At 44.6% G+C, this 25,910-nt stretch overlaps 1 protein-coding gene across 2 annotated transcripts in view; it reads right to left on the bottom strand.

The window, feature by feature from the left end:
• Positions 1 to 25,910, bottom strand: part of GRIK4 (glutamate ionotropic receptor kainate type subunit 4) — a 475,610-nt gene that overhangs the window by 170,065 nt on the left and 279,635 nt on the right. For both annotated transcript variants that reach the window (XR_013390818.1, XM_028708037.2), the window contains exons 3-4: positions 20,473 to 20,637; positions 5,718 to 5,815 (exon numbers count right to left, since the gene is read on the bottom strand). Coding sequence is in view for 1 of the 2 variants with exons in the window: in XM_028708037.2 (XP_028563870.2) it covers positions 5,718 to 5,815; positions 20,473 to 20,637 (263 nt within the window). In the remaining variant the exon portion in view is untranslated. The remainder of the gene's footprint in view (positions 1 to 5,717; positions 5,816 to 20,472; positions 20,638 to 25,910) is intronic.

The raw sequence follows: 25,910 nt of genomic DNA, 5'->3' as shown, positions 1-25,910 counted from the left end.
AAAGGGAAAAGAAATTGTAAACAGTGAGGTCAACTGGTCATCAAATGTAAAATGTACAGTCTGCAAAAATTCTGCTGAAGCTTCGGTATAAAAAAAACCAAGCAGAGTGGTCATTCATAACAGCAGTTTTGGGTGAAATCCACACTCAACCTAGATTTGCTGTGCTATTTAACACTTATACTTGGATGGGTAAAACCTTGTGGCTATTCAACCGAAACAGGTGCAACCCATCTTCTTGATAGGAAGTTGGTTTTTGTATTTTTAAGTGGGATGAAGCCCTGCATCCCCTCTCCATGTGCAAATATGTCAATTTCTTGAGATATTTTTTTTCAGAATTCACAGCAGAAAAAATGCAGGGCAATAATGCTATTGGGTAGCAGTCAAACCAATAATTTGCAGCTGGGTGCTGGACAGGTTTGCTGCCTTCCCACCATAACTCTCTTCTACTCCTGACTCCTTGAGGCCATTCTTCCTCCATCTCAGGTAGGGGCCTTTCCCAGCTTCAGCACATTGTGACACACTGTCTCCTGCCAGGCATCTCTGGGTCCTAGAACCTGAACTATTCTGCTCATTTCTCTTCAATGCATCCCTGCCCTCTGCCCCGCACTGGGAGAAATTTCTCTGGCACTAGAAGCAGGGATCTGTCCCTGTGAAATACAGCCGTCTACTCATGGAAGAAAGTCTCCAGCCATGCAACCTTGCAGCCAGCACAGGTCAGTAGGGCACCACCCCAGGGATGAATAATTTTGTGTGTCCGGATTGTGTGGGATCAGCAGCACAGAAACATGGTGCCCAAACTCCCCAATCTGAGCTGCACCTGGATATACCCGCTTTAAAGGTAAAGGTAAAGGGACCCCTGACCATTAGGTCCAGTCGTGGCCGACTCTGGGGTTCCGGCGCTCATCTCGCTTTACTGGCCGAGGGAGCCGGCGTACAGCTTCTGGGTCATGTGGCCAGCATGACTAAGCTGCTTCTGGCAAACCAGAGCAGCGCACGGAAACGCTGTTTACCTTCCTGACAAAGCGGTACCTATTTATCTACTTGCACTTTGACGTGCTTTCAAATTGCTAGGTTGGCAGGAGCAGGGACTGAGCAACGGGAGCTCACCCCGTCACGGGGATTCGAACCACTGACCTTCTGATCGGCAAGTCCTAGGCTCTGTGGTTTAACCCGCAGCGCCACCCGTGTCCCACATACCCGCTTTACTATGACAGAAATACTGTGGGCGTGTCCACACTTTTGCTTGACCCGCATTTTGATTGTATTGTGTATCAATTAATTCCCACAGGCGGGTCAAGGAGCTTTTATTGTTGCTCCGCAGTTGTGCCTTGCAATACTCCAATCTTACTTGCTGAATCAGATCTTACAAGATGTGCAGAAATTCCAAGGAGGGATTTTGCTTCAAGTCAGGGTGTAAGATCAGATTTTTGCAAGGCATGGCTGCAGAAGAAGGAGAAAAGCTCTCGGGCCTGGGGGAATTAATTGGTACACAATGCAATCAAAATATGTGGTGAGGGAAAAGTGTGGATGAGACCTGAGAATGCTTGAAGAAATGAAAAATGGCCAAGATCAATGGACTGAGATGAAGTAAATGAGGATGAATATAAAGAGGAGCTCCTAATGGCAGCGCTTTGACACTGAAGAATGCTCTCAATCTGAACTGGGGCAAGCCAGCAAACACACAGTGTGCAACAGAAATAGATACAGGCAGAGAAAGAAGAGAGAAAGAAGTGGTGAGTGAGCAGCAGGGATGACCCTTTCTAGCATTTTGGCAACAACAGGTGGGAGGGCAGCCAAGTGACAATGGGGAATGCAGGTTGTCTGGGCTGAACAGGCTGCCCACAGTGGGTGTTCAGAGCAGCAGAATCATCACACAGGCCTTTGAATGAGAAGCATCTCCATAATTTATCTAATGTCACCTGCAGAGGATTATTTGGGCCATTTTGCTATATGGTACTGCAGAAGTTCTATGTGGAAAGGGGATGGCTTTGTTCTCAGCGAGCCCGATCAAACTCTGTTGGATTAAAGTATATCTGTCATGTGTCTCCAGTGGCATAGCATGGGGGGGGGCAAGGGGGGCATTGCCCCAGGACCGGAGCACAATTGGGGGGGGGACACCAGGTGCTCCCTGCATCGGGCCTTGCCTGGCTCCAGCAGTGAAGAGCACCCTCTGCACCCACCCCTGCCCAGTGCGTGAGCACCCACTCAGCAGTGTGGGCAGTGAGAGCTGGGCAAACACGCTCCACTCTGCCTGCAGCCCCGGGTGTCAGCAAAAGACGCTATGCCCCTGTGTGTCTCTGCTCAGAGACAACAGTGCACCCACTACAGTTGCCAACAAGGGAGTGTTTCTTGCCCTTCTAAGCTTTCATTTCACGGTGTTTCCTCAAAGCAAACTATCCAGAGATGCATATAATTTTACAGGGATTATAAAGTGCCAGGTATGTAGCAGAGCATAATCGTAAGAAATACGCATATAATGTAACAGAGAAGGAATAAAGCACTACAGTTTTGAAGACTTCAGAGATGCTATCACAGATTTCAGCAAAGACACAAAGAAAATCATTAAATATTTAAACCTTAATGTATTTCTAATTTCAACAGCTTCTTTTTTTAAAAAAAACACACAACTCTCTCACTCAAATAAATTGCTGTGAAACCTTTCACATCAACCATTTAGGAAGCATTGAGGAGATTTGCCTCTCCGTCCTATCAAAGTCTAGATGTTTTTTTCAAATGGCTGTCTTGAGAGAGACAGCAAATTGACGTAATCCCATGGTCTCAATGGAACTGAAAATCAGCTTCCTTTGCAATGGGTGCCAAATTCTTTTAAAGCTCCAAGCTACAGGCTGATCTCATAAGTTCTGACCTTCTGAAAGTCCCTTTATTGAACCAAAGATATGGCAGATTCTGCAAATTAGCTGCTGTGCTGTTGGAAATGGATTAGGAAACATGGTTCTGGGTCATCAGACCATTGGAGCTCTTAGCCCAGAAGTGCCAACTCGGGCCAGGAAGTTTCTAGCTCTACTGCCTTAGACCCCTTTTTAACTAAAGGTGTCAGAGACTCAACCAGGAAAGTACACTCCCACTAACCAATGTTCCAGCTCAAAATTTGCTCTGTGGGACATGACTGGTGCAAAGTTTCAAGAACAGAGGACTAAATAACCCCCAAATATGGTTGACATCTCTTCCCTTGTTTCTCTATAGGCCCATTATAATGACAGATATTTTTCTAGCCTCTAATAAGGGCATCAAAAGGTGATAGGTGCACCTGGGTAAGGATAACATGGAGAATAGGTAGAGGCATTGCCAGCCCACACATGAGGCAAGGTGAGGCGGCTGCCTCAGGTGGCAAGATCCATAGGGGCAGTAGATCCAAATGTATATATTTATGCCCGCCCCCCTTTTCCTGATGTAGATCTTTCTTCCCTGATGTGTGTGGGTGCCATTTTGTGGTTCACCTCAGGTGCCAACACGTCTTGGGCTAACCCTGGTGAAAGGAAACTAAGGATGTTTTTGAAAATAGACACTCAAGCACATATGAATTTTAACAAAGTGACTTGAAAGAAAATACCCCAGTGAGCCGAGATGGGGAAGACTTCAAGCTTGTTTTTTTGTCACCCTCATGAAGGTGTGATGCAAGGTTCATGTTATCCCTCTCCCCAACCCCACTGCCCACCTATTCCTTTCCAAATACAGCTCAAAGTGTTGTTTTTAATCTATAAAGCCCTGAACAGTTTGGGTCCAGGTCACCCAAAGGATGACTTTTGTTCACATACCCCTGCCTGAGAATCAAGATCTTCCACAAGGCACCCATCTTGCTGTCCTCTCAGGTATTTGTAGGGTTGCCAAACATGACAGCAACTTTTCTGTGTTGACCCCTGGGCTTCTGGCACTCCCACCTGCAGGAAATTTGTATGGCTCCCTCGCTGCTTTTTTAGTTTTTGTTAAAAACCAGGCTTTTGAGCTCTCCTAGGTACCGTATTTTTCGCCCTATAGGACGCACTTTCCCCCCTCCAAAAATGAAGGGGAAATCTGGGTGCGTCCTATGGGGTGAATGCAGGCTTTCGCTGAAGCTTGGAGAGCGAGAGGGGTCGGTGCGCCCTGAAGCAGAGCGCCCCGCCCGCGGGACAGATATCCACAGCATGGGGAGCCCTGCAGGAGTTCCCCGCAGAGCTCCCCACACTGCAGATAGCAGCCTGCCGCCCGGTGGGCGGGGCGCCCTGAAGCAGAGCGCCCCTCGCACTGGGCAGACATCGGCCAGCCCCACAAGCTCGGGGGACAGCAGGGAGGCGCAGCGCCGCCATCCCGCTGTTCCTCGACCTGGTTCGGTTTCCCCGACCTGCTTTTGGGGGGAAATAAAGGAACAAATTTTTTCCTTTATTTCCCCCCCCCCAAAAAAAAACCCTAGGTGCGTCCTATGGGATGGAGCGTCCTATGGGATGAAAAATACGGTATTTTGGATGCCATGCTGCAATTTATATGGGCTCTTTTTAATTTATTCAGTTCTGATCTTCTTAGGGAGAAAGGGTGAGACAAAAATGATTTTATTTAATTATTTGTATTTATGGCATTGTACATACCATCCATTTATAAAGAACATGGCTTCCCTCAAAGAATCATGGGAACTGTAACTCTGTGGGGTTAAACTACATTCCCCAATATTCTCTGGGGGGTATCATGTGCTTTAAATATATGGTCTGGGCACAACCACAATAAAGGACAGTAACTTGCTTTTTAGAAGCACGGAAGCTGGAAAGTGAATTCTGTGGCCATGTTTTGTACTTTTCACATGCCTCTCTGGCATCTACACTGCCCTTGCTGAGGTTAGGCAGAACTGCATCCATTACACAACTTAAAAACTTTGGAGAAAGGTTGAGCTACAGAAAGCTCTCACACCTCCTGACTCATGCAACTCAAAGGCAGCGAATTACTGCAATTTATTTGCGAATGCCTCCTATTGACATGTTGACTTTCCATCACTCCCAAAGCCTTGTGGCAAGGGACACGTTTCAGAGTCCACTAAATGGCAGTGAGATGCGACTAGGAGTTAAGCGGGTGAATTATGAGAGCTCCGTTCTGTTCCCTGGGAATGGGGATTGGTCAGCACAGGGAGTGTGGGGCTTATCCAACATTAAATCAAGTGCACCGGTTGGAAACCTACCATGAGGATTTTGTATTAGATGTAAGACTCCAAAAAAAAAAAGAGAGGAATGGAGTACTGAGGATAGAAGGAGGGGGAGGTGTAGTCGCATAAGCGCTAACATAATTGCCAGGAGATCAGACATGGATTTATTTCTGAATCAGAATGGGTCAATTCTGCCTGGTACTGTGCAAATTGTCTGGCAGTGGCTTTCCAAGTTCTCAGGCAGAGAGGTCCCTCCTCCCTCCCTGGCTATCTGACCCTTCAGAGCAGCGTCCTTCTACCTTGGGTCCCCAGATGGCTTTGCCAAATGTCTTAGATGGCTTTGCCAAATGTCTTAGAATTCATAGCCTGACAGCACCTAGGGACCCAGGGTTAAAGAACGATGTTTGAGAGAGAGTGCTGTAGATTACTGTAGATAACAAATATTGATCCCGAGAACTCCTGCATGCGAAATAAGTGTGCTACCAACTGAGCTGTGACCTGTCCCTTAATCTCCAGTTGCTTGGCTGCATGTAGGCATTGCAAACCTCTGTCCATAAGCTGCAGTGCTGAGAGCAAGATGCACACCACTCACCTCTTTCTCTCCGCAGATATTGCTGATGATGGAGCTGGAAGCAGGACTTGAAGATGGTCCCAGAACACCAACCACCCCTTTTGGAAGGATCTGGCACACTGGGGAAAGTCAGCCAGCAGGAGAGAGAGAGAGAGAGAGAGAGAGAGAGAGAGAGAGAGAGAGAGAAGAAAGAGTTACTGGTAACCTCGAGTAAACAAAGCAGGTCAGGCTGCAGGCCATTGGCCTGAGGACATCTAGTGAGATTCATGGCTGAATAGCAATCTGAACCTGTCTCTCCCTGTTCCAACATCACTATGCCACATGGATGCTTGTTTTGTTGAGCTATTATGTGCACATTCAGGAAAGGTGTTTCTCTGCGAGGGAGCATTCGCAGATGCAAACGCCTTCCCCATCTGCAGCCCTGTGATAAGTGAAAAGAAAGATAAACTGTGATGGAAAGGACAATGTGAGCAGACTGTAGCAAAATGGGCATTCAGATGCACCTAACATACTTTTCAGCGATGGCACCCCACTTGTGGAATGCTGTCCCTAATGAGGCTTACTTGGCACCCTTGTTACATATCTTTAGGCCTCAGGCAAAACCCCTCTTCTTTCATTAGGCCTTTGGCTTTTAGCTATTTATGACTTTTTTGCATCTATGGATGTTCTCTCTCTCTCTCTCTCTCTCTCTCTCTCTCTCTCTCACACACACACACACACACACACAGTCTGTTACACTTTCGTAATGCTGTTTTTAATGTATGTATTTGTTTTTTTGCTTAAGATATGGTGAATCACAAACTTAGTGCTATTTTGCCCCTAACAGACACGTATTTATGTACAGTTTTGACCAATGTACACTATTTTACAAGCAATTTGCCCCAACAAATGCAGTTTTGTAAACACAGCTTGGTTGGAACACTCATTGCAAAATTCAGATAAGTGCCATTTTTGAAGGATAGCTGTGATTTGGTTCACATTTTGTTTTGGAAGGTGTGGATTTGATAGATTCAGCTTTTAAATGAAATTTCTCCTCCATCCCTAGTGGTCAACCTCTTTGCCTGCTGTAACAATTTAATTAAGTGAAACTACTGGGCATCATAGTTCTTCTCTACCGATTGCTCATAATTGTCCACATCTCTTCAAGAGGGAACAAAGCCAAACTGAAAACAAAAGTAATGAAGTCAGAATAGTTTATACAGGGACATGGCAGCCTCTGTGTTATTTCAAATCTTTCTGGAAAAAAAAGTTATTGCATTCTCAGCATACATTATTGAGAAATCCTTGAAGAAAAGACTACGGTTCTGAGTTGTCAAGAGACCTGGACATTATCATAATGGTTACTTTCAGCCTTTTTATTATATTTAAAAAACCATGAATGCATAATGTAGTGGCTTGAGGATGGTACAGAGAGCCAAGACTCCAGAGAGTTACTCTCAATTTTCCCTATTAAGATATCCGGCCTTCTCTGCCCTTTCTCATAATAGGGATGATAACATCTCTCTAACAGAAAAATCGTAGATGCTGCAGAGGTTTCAGACCAAATCCCTCCTTCGCAAGGACACAGCTCCTGAGAGTGTGAGGTGGTGAGTTCCTGAGAAGTCACCCAAGAGCTCCCACATCCTTTCCCTTCTCATTCCTTTCTCTCTGTGTATTATATCTCTAGAACAAAGCTTTTCAAATGGTGACATGGGAAACTCTACAATTTCCAGGGTTTCTGCAGGTATCTTTGCACCCTCTGCAAAAATATTTTGACACAATGTCAGTGCTGTGTGCAGGCCATGTTTAAAGATGGCGCCCCTTGTTGACTGCTGCACTTTTAATTCAGGTTCCTCACAGGTATTTGTATCTTAACTAGGAATGTCAGTGGAGTTCTCCAAGCTTTAGATTCAATACAAACTCAAGGGCTTATAAAAACTCATAGGAAGGCATGAGCTTTGCAAGCCCCTTTAGGCTTTCTACGCACAGGTCTGAGCGTCTGTCCCCCCACAGAAACCCCACTATTCAATGCTAAACTGGAACAAATGGCAATTGATGGAAATGCCAGTTACTTGTGTTTTTGAATGAAGGTATTAAAATTATAATGTATTTCTGTTTTTAAACATGCTGGGACCTCTGTGGACAAGTGACTAACAAGTCTAATAAATCATCATCATTCTCAAGATTACTCCAACCAACCCAGCCCCCCAATCTCCCAACCTGTTTTCCAACACCGTACCCAATTTAAGTGGCAACGCATCAAATGCAATAAGAAAGGGAACAAGGGCAATATGACCTCTTGCCATTTTTGCTGCCCCATAAGGGCACACTATATGGAAATTAAAAAGTGGGAGAGTCTTGGGGACTCTGGCCAGATGATTTATGAACCTCAGATTGGTTTAAAAAATGTAGCAAGCTATTTCTACGGTCAATCAGAAGTGAGTCAGCCCATCTCTAATCTTACCCAGCCTGAGAATAGGACTCTATACAAAACTCTGGGTAGGACTTGCAACAGGGACTTTTCATAGTCCAGGGGGAGAGGAGAGTATGCAGGCTAGGTTCTCCTTAAGGGGTGTGTATGCAGCTGGGATTACTGCGCCTGAATATAACACTGTGTTGAAACCGCATGTGTTTTGGTGATGCCATCTTTATTGATGAATGGTTAGGGTCTGTGTTTGTGCCTGTACATCTGTGATGGCACCAAAGGTGGCTGACTGCCAACCTCTGCAATCTGGAAGCGGGTGCTGCCTCAAGCTGAATCAGACAATTGGCAGATGGTCTCCAGGGTTTCAGGCAGGGGGTCTCATTCCACTCCTACCTGAAGATGGTGGGGATTAATAGAACAATAGAACAATACCCCATCTCTTCCTCACTCTTTTTCTTTCTCCCTTCTCTTTCCCCAACCGTAAGATGTCCATGACATTAGTGTATCATACTGAACATTAACGAACTGTGAAAAAGACTCTATGAATCAAAAGTGGAGATGATATATGTACTTTCCCTTGTTTATTTTGTAACACAAGAAAATCTTCAATAAAAACTAACTTAAAAAGAAAAGATGCTGAGGATTGAAACTGGGACCTTCTGCATGCAAAACAGATGTTCTACCACTCAACTATGCCTTTTTGTCCACTTATTATTATTCTGAAGAACACCAGTGAAGCACTTGGTTCAAAGTCTACCTCAATATTATTGAAGAAATGTCAAATGCACTTGGTATAGATCTATGATCCTATGATTTCTGCCACCAGAAAACAGGAGAAGAGCACCTTGAATTTCTCTCTCCATGGGTCTAACCTGACATACAGAACCTTATCTTAAACCCATTTACCTCCCTGGCATGTCTATTATGCCCCCTTCCAAACTTATTTGGAAACCTTCCACACTAGCCTTCTTTCTTCTTTACAAAGCAGCTGCCTGGCAATTGTCCCCTGCCTTAACTCACTCTTTATAGATAAGAATATAAGCACTTTGCAGGAAGTACCTTCTATTCAAGAAGCCTTCATTGGTCCCTCACAAAAGCTGAGGGCTTTCAATTATGCTTCAGAGTATCAAGCACTAAGAAGAAACCATCTTTGTGTGCATGTGAGGTATGTGTGTGTGAAGGAGTCAAAAGTCTTCAGTGGGTGGGGATGGTGTTGTGGGTTTGTTTGTTGGTTTTTGTCACACATGTAAAGAGGGAAAGTTAGCTGAATGCTTTGTCACCCTTTGTCTCGCAGGTAGCTGAGGAGAAAAGGTGCCAGGAGAAGGGGCTAAGTTGTCATAACAACAGAGCTTGAACAACCTCCACAGGAAAAAGAAAAAAGAAAAGTGATGGGTGTGTGTGTGAGAGAGAACAGACTTAGTATTTCAAGGTGAAAATGTCCAGTGCAATTAGGAGCTGAAGTGAAGTGAAGATGGCAATGGATTGGTCCATGTAGAACAGAAGTTGGGAACCTCTGGCTCACAGGCTAGACTGAGCCCACCAAACCTCTCCATTAGGCCCATGAGACCATTTCCCCAAAAACATGGCCACCTGTGATTTGATGTGACAGGATTTGCTGCCCATGCAGCTGACTCCTGCAGTAAGCTGGACTGAACTCTTGGTTTGGGTGCATGAGAGGCTTCCCTGTGGAAAACTCTCTCACACACCTGAATCCTGCAGAAAGCTGGATTGAACCAAGTCACTATCTCCCCCACTCCCTCACATGACACAACTTTGACAGGTTGGAAGGACCACTCACCTGTCATTAGAATACCAGGGTACTAATTTCCCTCAGAGGCAGTGAGCAGCAAGCCGTGTTTTAAACCTCACTGGAGGTTCTTAAGCAGAGGTTGGATGGTCATTTGTCATGGATGCTTTAGTTGAGATTCCTGCATTGTAAGGGGTTGGACTTGATGACCCTTGGGATCCCTTCCAGCTCCACAAATCTATTATTTTATGGCCAGCCTCCTCATCCTCATAGTTGTCCCAGCCTTGCATGATTACAAAAGATGTCTCCTCAGATACAACCTTTTTGTCACTTGTGATCTCCTCTTTGGGGGTGTTTACTGAACCTCTTTGATATTAGTATTTAAGTAACTGCCTCCTTTTCTACAGACCCTACTGGGTGCCAAGATCAGCAGAAGGGGTGCTCTTGGTACTTCCTCCACCCTCAGAGGTTTCAGGTGGTGATGGTCCAGGAGAGGGCCTTCTCTGCAACAGCCCCTAAATCATGAAAGTTCCTCCCCATAGAGGTGTATCTGCCATCTTCACTATACAGCTTTCAGTGAATGCTGAGGAGGCACCTCTTTATCTGGCCTTCGATTCCTAAGAGATGTGTGTCTTCAGAGCCCACCCTATTCCTGCGAAGGTAGCCTGTTTTAACTGTTTTAAATTCTGAATTTCACATTGTTGCAATTTGCCCTGGGATGCGCTGGTGAAGGGCTGGCAATAAATTTGATGATGGCGATGATATGACAAAGAACAGGCTAAGAGTTCTGGGTGCCTGGGCACACTGCTCAATATCGATGGCTCACGAACCATGAAGCAGTTAACAATTCATTTCTCAAATCCCATCCTGCTAAGATCCGAATTCTCTAAAGCAGACAACCAGTGTTTCAAATTAAGCAAAGCAAAACAAAACACAGCTGTCACATGCAGTTAGAAGCTCGTTCAGCCTTCCGCTTGCTAAAGAGAACATTAAATGCCTGTCCATGCCAGTATTACAATATCCAGCTGAATTCCTAGATGGAATCAATAGCCCCAGAGAGATCAAACCTCAGAAAAGGATGCTGTAGAGTCAGAAAAGGTTCAGCAAAAGGCAACCCAAATGATCAAGGAGACGGAGTGACTGCAGTCTGAGGACAGGTTTAGAGAAAAAGTGAGTAAGGAGTGACATGATAGAAATCTATACTATTATGCATGGCAGGGAGAAAGTGGATAGAGAAAAGGACGTTGTTTTTCCTTCTGAAAACTACAGGAACGGAGAGTTGCTGTATGAAGCTGGATTCAGTTTCATACATAAGCGCAGAGGGCCTTCTGGCGGTTCCCTCACTGCGAGAAGCCAAGTTACAGGGAATCAGGCAGAGGGCCTTTTCGGTAGTGGCACCCGCCCTGTGGAATGCTCTCCCATCAGATGTCAAAGAAAACAACAACTACCAGACTTTTAGAAGACATCTGAAGGCACCCCTGTTTAGGGAAGCTTTTAATGTTTGATGCATTGCTGTATTTTAATATTTTGTGGGAAGCCGCCCAGAGTGACTGGGGAAGCCCAGCCAGATGAATGGATGGATAAATAAATAAATAAATAAATAAATAATCATACTTCCAACAAGTGGTCATCATTCCTTGAGTTCAACAATGCCAACTGTCTCTTAGGCGATGCACACAGATTTAGTCCAATGAGAGCCAGGCTAGGCTCTCTATCTCAAAGGGGGTAGAGTGCTGTTGCACTCAGGTCCTGCTTGCATGCTTCCCACAGGCTTCTGGTTGGCCACTGTGAGAACAGGATGCTGGACTAGATGGACCATTGGCCTGATCCAGGAGGCTCCTCTTATGCACTTGTCTTTTATGCTTGCAATGGAGTTCCAAGGTTTCTAGGATCTCTTTTACCATTGCAGCCCCTTGTCCCCCTGGAAAAGTTGACTCTGGTGCAGTGGGAGAGGATCAAAAGAGCAGATGAAAGGGGAAATTCAGAGGTTTTCAGTGTGGTCCCATAGACAGACATTCTGTGGCAAGGGAACAGAGTGAAAGCAGCTTAACTTCTTGGTACCCAGCTGGGTAGAATGATGCCTGCACACTTTATATCTACACAAGAAAAAGTTAGAGATTTGATGCTGTGTTATCTTTTTTTTTTTAAGGGTGGGGGGGAGGGAGAAAGCAGAAAATTAAGATGGAAGGTCTGGATAGGCATCGGGAAGAAATTTGATTTTACTCCTCCTTTACAGAGAAACCCATGCAATTCATACTTTCTGAAACAATCCATGAACCAAAACAGAACCCTCCTTTGAGAGCCTCACTGCCAATTTTGCAACACAGTTTTCCAGTCAAGTAATATACTCAAATATAACATACACTAGGGTAAACAGTGCATAAAAATGCATTAATTAGTTAAAAATAGCATACAAAGATTCAATACATTGGGGGAAATTGCTTTGAAAAAAATGTGTATATTATGCAAAATTGCATGCAGAAATGTGCCTATTGGGAAATTGATGCTCCCATTCTTGCATGGGGGTGAATCTGCCACATTCCAACACCCCTGAAAGAAGACTCAGAATTGTCCCTCCCCCCCCGGATGAGCGGGAATATGGTCAGGTGGGCCAAGGGGCCAATCAAGACAGGAATGAAGCTAGATTTTATAAGCAGACTCCTCCCCAAACTCATCACTCGTATCTTCAAAGCGACATCTTAACCTGTTTTTGCTGTATGACCTTTACTAGTTGCTTGTTTGGGGGCTGAGTAGGAATTTTTGGGCGAGTTCCTGTTTGGCCTTGGGACTCTTTTTCTTTTGCCTAATCTGTACTGTTGGGTAGTGGAGTGGGTTTTGATCTGGACAGGAAGGAAAGGACAAGTTAAGAGCTGGCAGGATAAATACCTCAAGAGGTTTTGGGTACCAGGCACTCTTTGGTCAGGTTGCTTTGGCATCAGGAGTCTGTAGGGGCACCAGTTAAGGCATGTGCACCAGGGTGATAGCCAAACTGGTGGGGCTACGATGCACTTGCCAGATTCACATAACCAAGGTTTTTGGAGAAAGGAGGAAGAATTCCTTTCAACCTTTTGCTGTGGGGGCCACAGGTGAGGCCTGAAATATGCCCAGGAATGGGAAGGGACCTTCCCTTAGGAAACTTCTCCACCCACAGTAATCACGTTTAATTGGTTGTTTGAAGATCCTCTAGACTTCTTTACCACAGATTGTGTTTCCCGGGCCTTCTTAATGGTTGTTCTGGCAAATTCCCTAATGAATTTTCATGACGGCTTAAAAAAATAATTAAAAATCTCAAAATGATGTGAAATGAACTTAAACCTGGAAAAATGAGAAACAGAGAGAAATGGAAATGGAATTGCCCAGAACTAGGTGGAACGTCTGCTCTGCTGCAGATCTGCCCCAATATACTTAAACACACTATTCTCCAAACAACTGCTTTTTTACAGATAGCATACAGAACCCAAAGGATGTGATGAGCTCCTCTAGCTGTATCTTTATGGTCCAGGAGGACTGAATATGTTGGTATGAGATTATTCCTGTGGAATTCTACCCCGTCCCCATTTCCCCTGTTTTTTAAACAGGTTTTGCAGTAAGATGAGGAGCCCCTCCTCATTCCGCACCATGCTCAATTAGAGATGACAGTTTCTCTTGCTGACTCATATAATCTTCCCCTGCCCTCTGTTGCTCGTCACACATAGACTAAATGCCTTTTGAGGCCAGTCCAGAGATCACAATTCATCACACCATGGTAACATCTTTGAGCAGAAACTTGCTCTAACCTCCCTTCCTGCTCTAATACGTCCCGCTAAACCTAGACAGAAGACCAGCTTAAACCCTCTGAAATATTGTCTTCCCTGTTTTAAATTAAAGCCCCAAATCCTCCCATTCATTTGGCCGGGTGCAAAGCCTCCATGTAGGTCCTTATAATGAATGGAGAGAAATTTACAGAAGTGTCACAATGGAAAAGACTGCAGGAGACGGACTGGTGAAGGGGAGGGAAGCAGGAAGAGCTCCTTTCTAGACCTTCTGAGTAAGCCGGCTTACAATTACATAGGCCACATTGCCTTCTATAAAGAGATTTAGGAAGTCAAAGAAACAAGGAAGGCAGGTTTTACCTGTAATTGCAAAGAGTGCCCCTCTCAATAACCTTTTTCTTTTCATTTTTTCCACTGCTGGCTCATTCCAATACACAGTAATTTGCTGTGCTTTTTCTTACAAGAATCAGTCAACATTGTTGCCTTTTGTTTGGTACAGAGACACCATGTCAAGCCACACTTGAACCCGATTAAGAAGTCACTGCATTTGTTCTGGTTTAGAAAGAGATTAAAACCCTGAAAAACCCTCTTTGAATATAAAAAAATATCTCCCCCCCTCCCTCAAAACCAGCTTTTTGAGCAGGAAAATAAAAGATGAAGAGCCAATTCTGTATTGTATATTTATAGCCTAGTCAATTATAACTCAAAATTGGAAATTTGCAAGGTTCCAATCAGCTTTTAGATTTAATTGTGTGTTTTATATATATATATAACATTGGCCAATTAGCTGGTCAAATAAGAATTCAGAATTGCAAGCAATAATTTATTAGAACTTTAATAAATGAAGAGAAAGATTTATTCCAATTACAAATACTTTGGGAGTCTTCTAGAAGATTCCAAATTCCTGTCTCTTGGAGAAGCTGTATAGAGCAGTCATACCCTTTGACATTTTCCTGAGGAAAATAGGGATCTCAATAATAATAATAATAATAATAATAATAATAATAATAATAATAATAATAATAATGTTCTTATTTATACCCCACCCATCTAACTGGGTTGCCCCAGCCACTCTGGGCAGCTTCCAACATATCTTTTATATATATATATATATATATATATATATATATATATATATATATATATATATCATGAAAAAACTTCCCTATACAGGGCTGCCTTCTGATGTCTTCTAAAGGTTGCATGGTTACTTATCTCCTTGGCTTGGGGGTTACGTAACTCCATACCTTTCTAAGGAAAAGCGGGACTTTCTGTGATCAAATCAGAAACCAGGACAACTTCTGTAAATCCGAGACTGTCCCTGGAAAATAGGGACACTTGGAGTGTTATGTACTGAAGTTCTCACCCTGGGCCAGCAGGGGGATACTGTAGATAGTTTTCACTCAGGTCCACATATGCAAATAAGGGATTGAAAGTGACGTTCAGTGATTGGATAGTTACAAAAAATGGTTACTGTTGCGTTGTAGCGGAGCTCTATATAAGCAGGCTGGCTGAACCCTTCAGTTCAGTTCTGTTCTGGGCTGTGAATAAACAAGAGCTGTTTGAAGAATCGCTGTGTCGTCTGATATGTTCACCCACAACTTAAGATGGAGGGTCTGGAACAGTGTGCAAAACTATAGAAAGGTCTTTCTTTCTGCCCCCCTCCATCCCCTGGAGTCAATGGTAGTTCTGAACAGCAGGGCAATTGTGACCTGTTTGTGTTGACTTCATGTTTCTTCCTCTTCCTGTTCAGAGATGTCTAAAGCTATACAGCCTATTTAAAAGATGAGAAGTCACGCCATCTGGCTTAATTGGCGAAGGAGGGCAGAGTGTTGCAGACAAGGGTGCCTAGACCTCCGTGAGCAGTGTGTGGATGCATCTGTGTCAATTGCAAGGCTAGATCGCAATGGGCCTTCCTTCTTACTACTGATATCAGGAGTCACCATGATGAAAAACGTCGCTTGATCGTTCTTGACATCAGAGAACAGCTGGAAATATCTGACCCTATTGTAGGGTTGGGAAAGTTTCAGTCAAGGGCAGCCCAAATGACCAAGGGGACGGAGTGACTTTCCTGTGAGGAAAGGTCACAGAATCTGCAACTTTTTAGTTTGGAGAAAAAGATGCAGCATCTTAGATGTGTATAAGAAAAAATATGCGCAGCATGGAGAGAGTAAAGAGAGTAAAGTTTTTCTGCGTCTCTCATAAGACCAGAACTCTTGGGCTTTCAATGAAGCTGAATGTTGGGAGATTTGGGACTGATACAAGAATTTACTTTTTCATGCAGCTCATAGTTCAGCTATGAAACTCTCTCCCACTAGAGGCAGTAATGGCTACCAATTTGGTTGGGTTTAAAAGAGGGTTGGGCAAATTCACGTGGGAGAAGGCTATCAATGGCTACTAGCCATGATGGTTATGCACTGCCTCCATGGTCAGAGACAGTAATGCTCTTGAATGCAACTTGCTGGAAACTGCAGGAAGGGAGGGTGCCCTTGTGCCTAGGTAATGCTTGCCAGTTTCCTGACCACTGTGAGGACAAGTGGGCCATTGGCTTGATCCAGCAAATTCTTCTTACGCTCTTAAGCCCACAATTGAATAACAGGCAGTAAATCAAAATAGGCCAAACCCTACGCCAAAGGATAAATGTACATAAATCTGACATCAGGAATCACAAGACAGAGAAGCCTGTAGGAGAACACTTCAATTTCCCAGGACATTCAATACAGGATCTCAAAGCAGCTGTCTTATTGCAAAAGAATTTCAGAAATAGACTTGAAAGAGTAGTTGCTGAATTACAAGTTATTACTAAACTGAAAACAATGGAGAGACCTGAGATATGGGATTCTTGTCTCATTATACATGCTAAAGCTGGTTTTGGTCATCTGCATACTATCCCTTGCTTTTTCCTGTAGGACTAATTGCAGTCGTTAACAGTCATCAACAGGTTTACCATACCCAGTGAGTCAATCACCCATCTCCTACTACCCTTCTGAGGAAAACACCACCCCACCCTCCCACTATATATAAGGGTCAAGTGACTTCTGTTTCAGTGTATCTGAAGAAGTGTGCATGCACATGAAAGCTCATACCTAGAACAAACTTAGTCTCTAAGATGCTACTGGACAATTTTTTATTATTAATATCAATACTGTAGTAGTTAGCTGATCTGGAACTCAACCCTCTACTCTAGCTTCTCATAGAACAGTTCAGAGGAGTTTGAGATATTATCATAATGGCGAGATAAATTCGCACAGTAGGGAAATCTGTGAGATGGAATGGGGCAAAGGAAGAGAGAGAGAGAGGATTTTACTGGTTAAGAACTACATCACAATCATTTTATTGTAGAGCAGATGATGTAATGTTTCTTTTCTTCCTTGTCCCCCCCCCCCCCCTTTCTTTTTCGCTGATGGATGCCTTTCTATATTCATGTATTATCTTTGAAGATTTAATAAAGGGGGAAAGAGGAGAGGAGGAAAGAAATGGAATAAGCAAAAAAGCCAGGAAGAGATGGAGAAAAGGATGAATGTGTATCTCATAGGACCCTCTTTAAAATGATAATAGTATAGAATACATAATATCATCATTCTAGATGCATGTAATTGTGGGGATATGAGATTTAGCCAGCTAACAGCGGTACTTAGGAGTAATTCAAAATGCCCGAAACCTGACAATGGTATTAAAGAGATGTTTGAAAGCCTCGCAGCCATAGGTTAAAGTATCTAAATGGCTTCTATTAATATTGTATGCCATAACAAGCAATTGCACAGAGCCAAAGGTGAAAAGGCAGGCAAAACCTGAGCACTAGCAAATCCTTAAATTTATGCAGCCTATTTCTTAGATGACCTAAAAGCTGGAAGGGTGGGGGAGAGGCAAGCAGAGGGTGGTCTGGGAATCTTGCTTTTATCCAATTCCTCATCTTTCGAGTGCTCTTCCGCTTGGTGAGTGGAAATATTAACACTGCCTCTCCAAAGTCTGGGATGTCACTAAAGGATGTCACTAAAGTATGAAAGGAGCTTTCAGGCATCAGGGACAGACAGGGCAGTCTACCGTAAAAAAAAAAGCTTCTGTTTCCAAACCACTGAATGCCAACTTTGCAGGACTTGACATGCTTTTGAACTGCTAGGTTGGTAGGAGCCGGGACCGAGCAATGGGAGCTCACCCTATAGCAGGGATTCGAACCACTGACCTTCTGATCAGCAAGCCCTAGACCCTGTGGTTTAGACCACAGCGCCACCTGCATCCTTAGACAGCTTTAAAAAGGAACCTCTGAACATAGGGTTACTATTTATAGGGTGAGCTAAGAGACAGGTGGGGAACTTTTTGCAAATACTGTACCTTTATCAGCTGCCCAATCATCCGCTTTGGGCATTTTGGGGGGTGGTGTGGGGTGGTGGTGGTGGGACAGGTTGCAAAAAGGGAGTAAGTGAAAGTATTTGGCTAATCATAATATGGGCAGGAAGCATTGCCCTCCCTTTCCATTTCCCTTGGCCTAATGACAGTTCATTATGCATTCAGCTCCTGCTAGCTACCGTATTTTTCGCTCTATAGGATGCACCGGACCATAGGACGCACCGGACCATAGGAGGGGGAGACCAGGGGAAAAAAAATTCTCCCCTCTCTGCTCAGCGCCCCTTCAGCAAAACAGCAGGAGAAATGGAGCCCCTTCCATTTCTCCTCCCGCTTCGCTGAAGGGGCGCTGCGCAGCTCTCCCTCTTTGCAGAAGCCAGGAGAGTCTTGCTCTCCCGGCTTCAGCAAAAGAAACCTGAAGCCTTTGGAACGCAGCGTGAGGTCCCGCTGTGCTCGAAAGGCTTCAGGCGGCTATCCCCTCTTGCTCTCCAGGCTTCAGTGAAAGCAACTCGAAGTCTCTGGAGCGTGGAGGGAGCGCTCCCTCTGCGCTTCGGAGGCTTCGTGTTGCTATTGCTGAAGCCAAGGAGTCTGCATTCGCTCCATAGGACGCACACACATTTCCCCTTAATTTTTGGAGGGGGAAAAGTGCGTCCTATAGAGCGAAAAATACGGTATGTGGCCCTGTAGCATCAACACAGTTTGGTGGTCCCTGACTGGCTGGGATCTCTTGGAGAAGGGCAGGAACCGGAGAGGGAAATGTCAAAACAGCAGATAAGAAGGGATGCGACAGCTGTCAATAGCAGCGCAAAAGATACTGTTTGAAGGGGGAGCAATTTGGTCTGCACAAAATCTCCCCATGTGCCCTTCAAAAAAAGTTGGTGGGCAAACATTCAGAGCAGCAGTATTCACTTAATTGCCATAGCTAATAGCTCGTGCTAGAGCCCACTTCTGTGGATTTCTGTCATCCTTGCTTTCTGGATTCACAGCAGGCAGTATTTTATATATATTTCACACCTGGCAATGCTAAAAGCTAACTTTAAACAACAAGACGAAAGCTGAGATTCATGTGCGTTACATGTGCTAAAACCAGAGAAATCCTGTAAATGTGATGAGTCTATGTGTGGGAATTCCAAGAAGAGAATCGCCAGGATTATAAAGCATGAGACCCAAGAGGTATTGCAAACATTCGTGCCTTTATAACGAGGTGCAAAGTGGTGTTTACAGCGTGTTAATTGATAAATGCTAGCTAATGTATTTTAATACCCTAACCAATGTTCCTGCTCTGGAAGTGCCCCGTGCAGCAAGCCAGGAGCATGATGGAAATTTTACGGTCTTTACTCACGTGTGCTTCATAAATTGAGAGAGGGGCTCAGCGTCAGGAGCACAGCCATCCTGCTAGGCCATTATCAAACCCCATTACACACTTTAGGTAATTATCACAGGCCAATGTCTTGAGGGCACTGTCACAGCTAAAGAGACATGCAGTGTTACTAATGTGAGTCCTGATCTTCTTGGAGCCTACAATCAAGCACAACGCTTACTATTTGTGAGTAATCCCGTTGGTTCCAATTAGATTGCTTATGGCAATAAGGATGCAGAGGAATGTCTCTTTCTGAATGCAATGCATAGGAGCGACCATGAATCATAGAACTGTAGAGTTGGGAGGGACCCCGGGGGTCATCAAGTCCAGCCCAAATGTCTCACGGGAACAAGACAAGGAAAAAATTGAGCCGCATTCACACCACACATTCAAAGCACTGTGATACCACTCCAAACAGTCATGGTTTCTGTTATGTACTGAGTTGAATAGGATCCAAAATGCAGCAATCTGACTGGTCCTAGAACAATAGACTTCAGAATGCAGCAGTCTGATTGGTCCGCAGGAGCCACCCAATCCAGCTCCAGGTGGAAGAGAACCCACGACCTGATTGGCCTACAGGAGAATCCTGGAATCAGCCAATCACGTGGGGCCCATTGTGTAAATAATGTATATAAAGCAGATACTTTGAGGGGACATTCATTCCTCCTCACCACTATGAGCTGAATAAAGAGCATGAAATCCACTCTCGACTCCAAGTATATTTCAGTTTCCCTGCAAAGTATTCCAGGAGCTGTAGTTTAAGGGGCTGAGAGTTGTTAGGAGTCTCCTCACAGAGCTACAATTCACAGAGTGCTTAGCAATCTCTCTCCACATGGAACTCTTTTTCCTAGTTCTTTATCCAAGCAGGAACAGAGAGCCAGGGTGGTGTGGTGTTCAAATCTGCCATGAAGCTCACTGGATGACCCTGGACCAGTCAATACCTTTTAGTCTAACCTACCTCACAGGGTTGTCATGAGAATAAATGGGAAAGGGGCGGGGGAGAGAACCATGAGTTTGCAACAGAAAATGACAGAAACAGCAGTAAGACATCTGCACAAAGGTAGGATCTCTAATTCAGTAGCTGACGCTTCCAGTTATTACCATTATTGTTATTACTTCTTAGAAATTGAGCACTGCTCACAAAACCCAGGTCAAAGAGGCATACATACTGGTCTCGGCTGTTTCATATTCGCTGTCTCTCAGCAGCTCGAAAATGTCCACCTCCACCTTGGCTTTCCCCGCCCGCTCCGGAGCTCGATTTATCCGATTCTTGGCCAGGGTGATAGAGAGCCGTTCGCCTCTGCTGCACTCCATCGGGTCGTCCAAAATGGCGGCTGCAAAACAAAGAAAGAAAGAAACCCATAACAGATGGAAGGTGAGTGGGAAAGGGAGTAAAAATGGAGGCTGCAAGCAAGTGGATCAGTAACCACACATTTCAAGATGGCAACATGAGAGGAGGGTTGCTTTTCTTTTTCTTCTTCTTCTTCTGTGGCCTGAATAAGAAGGCTGCTTTCAAGGCGGGTCCTATACAAATCCAATCTGTCCACTCAAATTGTTGCATTGCAGCAGACGAGAAAGAAATGCTGCGTTTTGCTTGCTTGTAGAAAGCTTTTTGTTTTTGTTTGTTTTGCTTTTTTTAAAAAACCAGAAGGCGTTTAACATCAATCTCAATATTCAACGATGTGCCAGGAAGAAGTCTGCAGTACTGTTTGTCAATTCTTGTTAATAAAATATGTTGCTCTTAACTATTCAATTTTACCCAGTGAAGGGGGTCAAGAAGAGCCTTTTCGATTCATGAATTATTCTTTTCTGTGTGTGCCCTCAAACCCTCACTTCCTCTGGCACTAATAAGGACTAAGTTGCCCTATGGTGGAATGGAAGAAGCAAAGGGGTCTGTAGCTACACCGTCTGAGGTTTCTGGGGGCACAACAGCTGAAAAGTGCCTAGGGAAACGGGGGTGAGGAAGAGGCAGGAAAGGAGGGGGCAGTAGCCTGAGAAGACAGCAAGGGGCTAGGAATGAAGCCTTGGACAAGAAGGCTCAGAGGAATGTGAGCAAACAAGAGACATAAAACATGGAATTGTGGAGTTGCAAGGGATCCAATCCAAACCCCTACAATGCAGGAATCACAGCTAAAGAACCCCTGACACATAGCCACCCAACCTCTCTTTAAAAACCTCCAAGGAAGGAGAGTTCACCACCTTCTGAGGCTGTCTGCTCCACTGTCAAACAACTCTTACTCTCAGAATGTTCTTTCTAATGTTTAGTTGGAATCACCTTTCTTGACAGGTCTTCAGATATGGATATCATATCACCTCTCAGTCTTCTCTTCTCCAGGCTAGCCATACTCAGCTCCCTCAACTGTTCCTTATAATCCTTAGTTTCTAGACCCTTGAGCATCTTGGTTGCCCTCCTCTGAACACATTCCAGCTTGTCAACATCCTTCTTAAATTGTGCTGCCCCAAACTGGACACAGTACTTCTGATCAAGGCAGAACAGAGTGGCACTATTACTTCTCTTGATCTGGACACTATACTTCTGTCGAGGCATCCTAGAACAGTATTAGACTTTTCTTGCTTCTGTATCATGCTGTTGACTCATGTTAAACTTGTGGCTTAAGAAGTGGAAGGAAGAATTATTTGGACAAGGGACTACAGTGGTACAGGAACACAGGGAACTGCCTTATTCTGAGTCATACCAAGGGTTCCATCTAGCTTCAACTGGCAGTGGGACAGTAAGATTTCAGAGAGGAGAGATGGCAGGAGATGCTGGGAACTGAACCTGGGACCTTCTGCATGAAAAGCAGGTGTTCTACCATAGGGCTACAACCCTCCCCCAGAGGTATGGAAGGATAAAGTTCACATCTTATAGGAAGCTGCCTGATACCAAGTAAGACCATCAGTCCATGTGAAGGAGCTTACAAGTGAGCCAGGTCAACCACAGGGCAGGTACGCACATGGGAGGCAGAGAATTAGCTTTTTATTAGCAGAAAATAACAACACAGCAGAGTCCTCTGGCTCCCCTTAATCCAGTTGAGACACTGCTGAAACTGAACAGAAGAAGAATCTTTATTTGCATCAGTCACTAGCCATAGCAATAAAATAAAATAAAATATACTGGAGACAGAGGTAAAAGTTTAACTATACAAAATACATTCTGGAGGTTTACCGTATTTTTCGCTCTATAGGACGCACTTTTCCCCCTCCAAAAATGAAGGGGAAATGTGTGTGCGTCCTATGGAGCGAATGCAGGCTCCTTGGCTTCGCGGCGACGCGCCTGACCTGGAAGCCGGAGGAGGAACAGAAGGGTCTCATTCTGTTCCTTCTCCAGCTTTGCTGAAGGGCGCTGCGCCTTCTCCCTCTCTGCACAGCGCCTCTCCTGTGAAGGAGAGGCGCTGCGCAGAGAGAGAGAAGGCACAGCGCCCCTTGAGCAACGCACCTGTCATGCGAAGCCGGAGGAGGAACAGAAGGGTCTTCTTCTGTTCCTTCTCCAGCTTCGCTGAAGGGCACTGCGCCTTCTCCCTCTCTGCGCAGCACCTCTCCTGTGAAGGAGAGGCGCTGCGCAGAGAGAGAGAAGGTGCAGTGCCCCTTCAGCGACGCGCCTGTCCTGGATTCTGCTTTAGCCGCTCACAGCCTCTTTGGGCAGGGGGAGCCTTCATCCTGCTGCCCTGAAGAGGCTTGGTGCGGTTATCCCAGAAGCCAGAACAGCCACACGGTATCCCAGAAGCCAGATCCCTTTTGCTGTTCTGGCTTCTGGGGTTCAGAATATTTTTTTCTTGTTTTCCGCCTCCCAAAACTAGGTGCACCCTATGGTCCGGTGCGCCCTATGGTGCGAAAAATATGGTACATCAATAAATAATAGATCTTATTTTAATTGTCCCTGCTAAAAAAATTGCAGTTTTTGCTGTCAGCTGATTATCTTGATCTGCTAGAAGAAATGACACAGTACCAATGGTTGAATGACCTGGTATGGATAGTAATAGAAGGGTAATAACCTCACCCCTCAAATCTTTATAAAGAGTGCAAGCTAGAAGCACATGAACCACTGACTCAATACAGCCATCTCCACATGGACATTACTGTTTTTCCAGCAGAATTTTTTGAAATCGACCCTCAAGTACAGCTGAAGGCAAGATATTTAATCTTGCACAAGTGAAAGTGCATCTTTATTTTGGGATTGTTAAATTTTGCAAAGAGGGTGCCAATGTGTCAAAATAACTAGGTGGAAAATAATCATTCCATGGACAAAATTTCCTCATCATGGCCAAATTATTCTGTCTCTCGTTATCATATAGGCACTGTCTAATTAAATTATTTGCTTTACTGAAGCCTAGTGTTAATAACTGTTGTGGTGATAAACCAGAAAAGTAAAACTTTTGGTTGACAATTTTAGTCCAAGTGCTCTCATGGCAATCTTGCGATACTAAGGGTAGTAGACCGGTGGGGTTTAAATTTAGCCGAAGCCAATAATTAAATGTCCTACACCAAATCTGTAATTTAACAGAGGGGAGATTAGCCTCCAAGCGCAATGAAGCATTTGGAACACTGGATGGAACAGGAAAAAAATTGCCTTAGGAACTTAAGATTGAACAGCTTCTGTAGTTCCAAGGCGAGAGCCTGTCCAAATCTGAGCCCCATATAAATAACTGTGCTAGGGGTTTAGCTTTACACACTTCAAGGGCTGATGAGATATGACTGCCACCTTTCTTTTTTTTTTTTTTAAATAATTTTTATTAGTTTTCCAAACATATATTATACACAAACAACAAAACAAAACAAAACATACACACAAATAAACATGTATAATTTCATAAACTCATTTTCCTTCACCTTATTTCCCGGACTTCCCCATACCTCCCTTTTTCTGCATCCTTATTTTTCCCTTATATCAGCAACCCTTCATTTAATTAATTAATTCATCTTCATTGTAATTCCCTTAAATTTGTGGTATACAGCTGCAATTCTCTGTTTCTTAACACCATAGCATCTCAGCACTCCTCAATGTGACTGCCACCTTTCATATGGAAAAAGCGTGTCAGAATTTTGGCACTGTGAGATGCTTTTTCCTTTGCATATTTCTGATGTGCTCTCCATGACCCTGTTGACTGGAAAATAAGGTTATTTAAAGACTTTAACTTGTTCAGTCAACTGATTATCCATATACCATCTATGGTCCCTATAGTTCCTTGAAAGCACCATGACTTTAGTCTGAAACTGACCCCTTGCCCCTCTTGTGTCTACCTCTGGATCCCTCCATAGGCTGCAAAGAGGGGTTGGGCTCCTCCTCTGGGCCTGACCCACTGCTCAGCAATGTGCAGGACTCTCCTTGATTGGGGTGTCAGAGGGGGACAAGAGCCACCAGAACTGGGGCTGTCCTGCTTCTGGGAAGCAAGGACAATCTCTGACTCCTCTCAGCCTGAGTCTGCATCCACATTGTGACTCTCAGCCTCTAACCCTCTCCTGAAAGACCCTCTTTCTCATGACCAACCCCTTGATTGCTCAAACCCCTTGCTTCTAGCAACTCCCAGCTCATCCCTTTTGCAGACTGCTCTTCAGTGTCCCACCAACAGGATCCGGGATCTAAACACATTGTCTTCTGTGTCCTCCATGGGGAGCTCTTGGGTGGGCAGCTCCCACCACTCTTCCTCATCCAGCTGGTTCCTGACGGTCCATCTAGTTTAGTATCACCGGCACTGACTGGCAGCAGCTCTCGATGGCTTCAGAGAGGAACACACACACACACACACACACACACACACACACAGCCCTACCTGGAGATACTAGGGATTGAACCTTGGGCTATTTCCATGCAAAGCATGCGCTCTGTTACTGAGCTATGGTCCTTCCTCGTAAATTTGAAACCATCAGTTAGATACGGGAGGCTTTTTGGACCCAGCCAGCCACACAGAAACGCCTTTCCGTGCAGAGTGCAGCTTCTGCGAACATCACAGCCATTACAGGAAAAGACAATCACCTGCATCTTGCTCACTCAGCAGGTGCCTTTACTTTGGGGCCATCTGACTCTGTGAGACAGAACCTGCAAGCAGTTACCCCTTCCCAATTCATTCATTCATTCATTCATTCATTCACTCATTTATTCATTCATTCACTAGTCTCATATACTTAGAAGTGTAGGGAAGAGGTAATGAACTCCTGTCCTAAGACCTGTTCCCAAAATGCTCCTCCCACCACTTTAAAAATCTTAGAGGATGAAGAACCACCTGAAAAGACTTAAGGCATTGCTGCTGCTGCTGCTGCTGCTGCTGCTGCTTCTTCTTCTTCTTCTTCTTCTTCTTCTTCTTCTTCTTCTTCTTCTTCTCCTTCTCCTTCTCCTTCTCCTTCTCCTTCTCCTTCTCCTTCTCCTTCTCCTTCTTCTTCCTTACTTATACCCTACCCATCTGGCTAGGCCTCCCCAGCCACTCTGGGCAGCTTCCAACAGCATATTGAAAACACAATAAAGCATCAAACATTAAAATCTTCCCTAAAGTTCCCTAAACAGGACTGCCTTCAGATGTATTCTAAAAGTCAGATACTTGTTTATTTCCTTGGCATCTGGTGGGAGGGCGTTCCACAGGGCGGGGGCCACTACCGAGAAGGCCCTCTGCCTGGT

Source organism: Podarcis muralis, chromosome 15 (genome assembly GCF_964188315.1).
Source record: "Podarcis muralis chromosome 15, rPodMur119.hap1.1, whole genome shotgun sequence".
Lineage (NCBI taxonomy): Eukaryota > Metazoa > Chordata > Lepidosauria > Squamata > Lacertidae > Podarcis > Podarcis muralis.
Note: the sequence above shows the minus strand (reverse complement) of the source record. Positions and strands in the feature narration are given on the sequence as shown.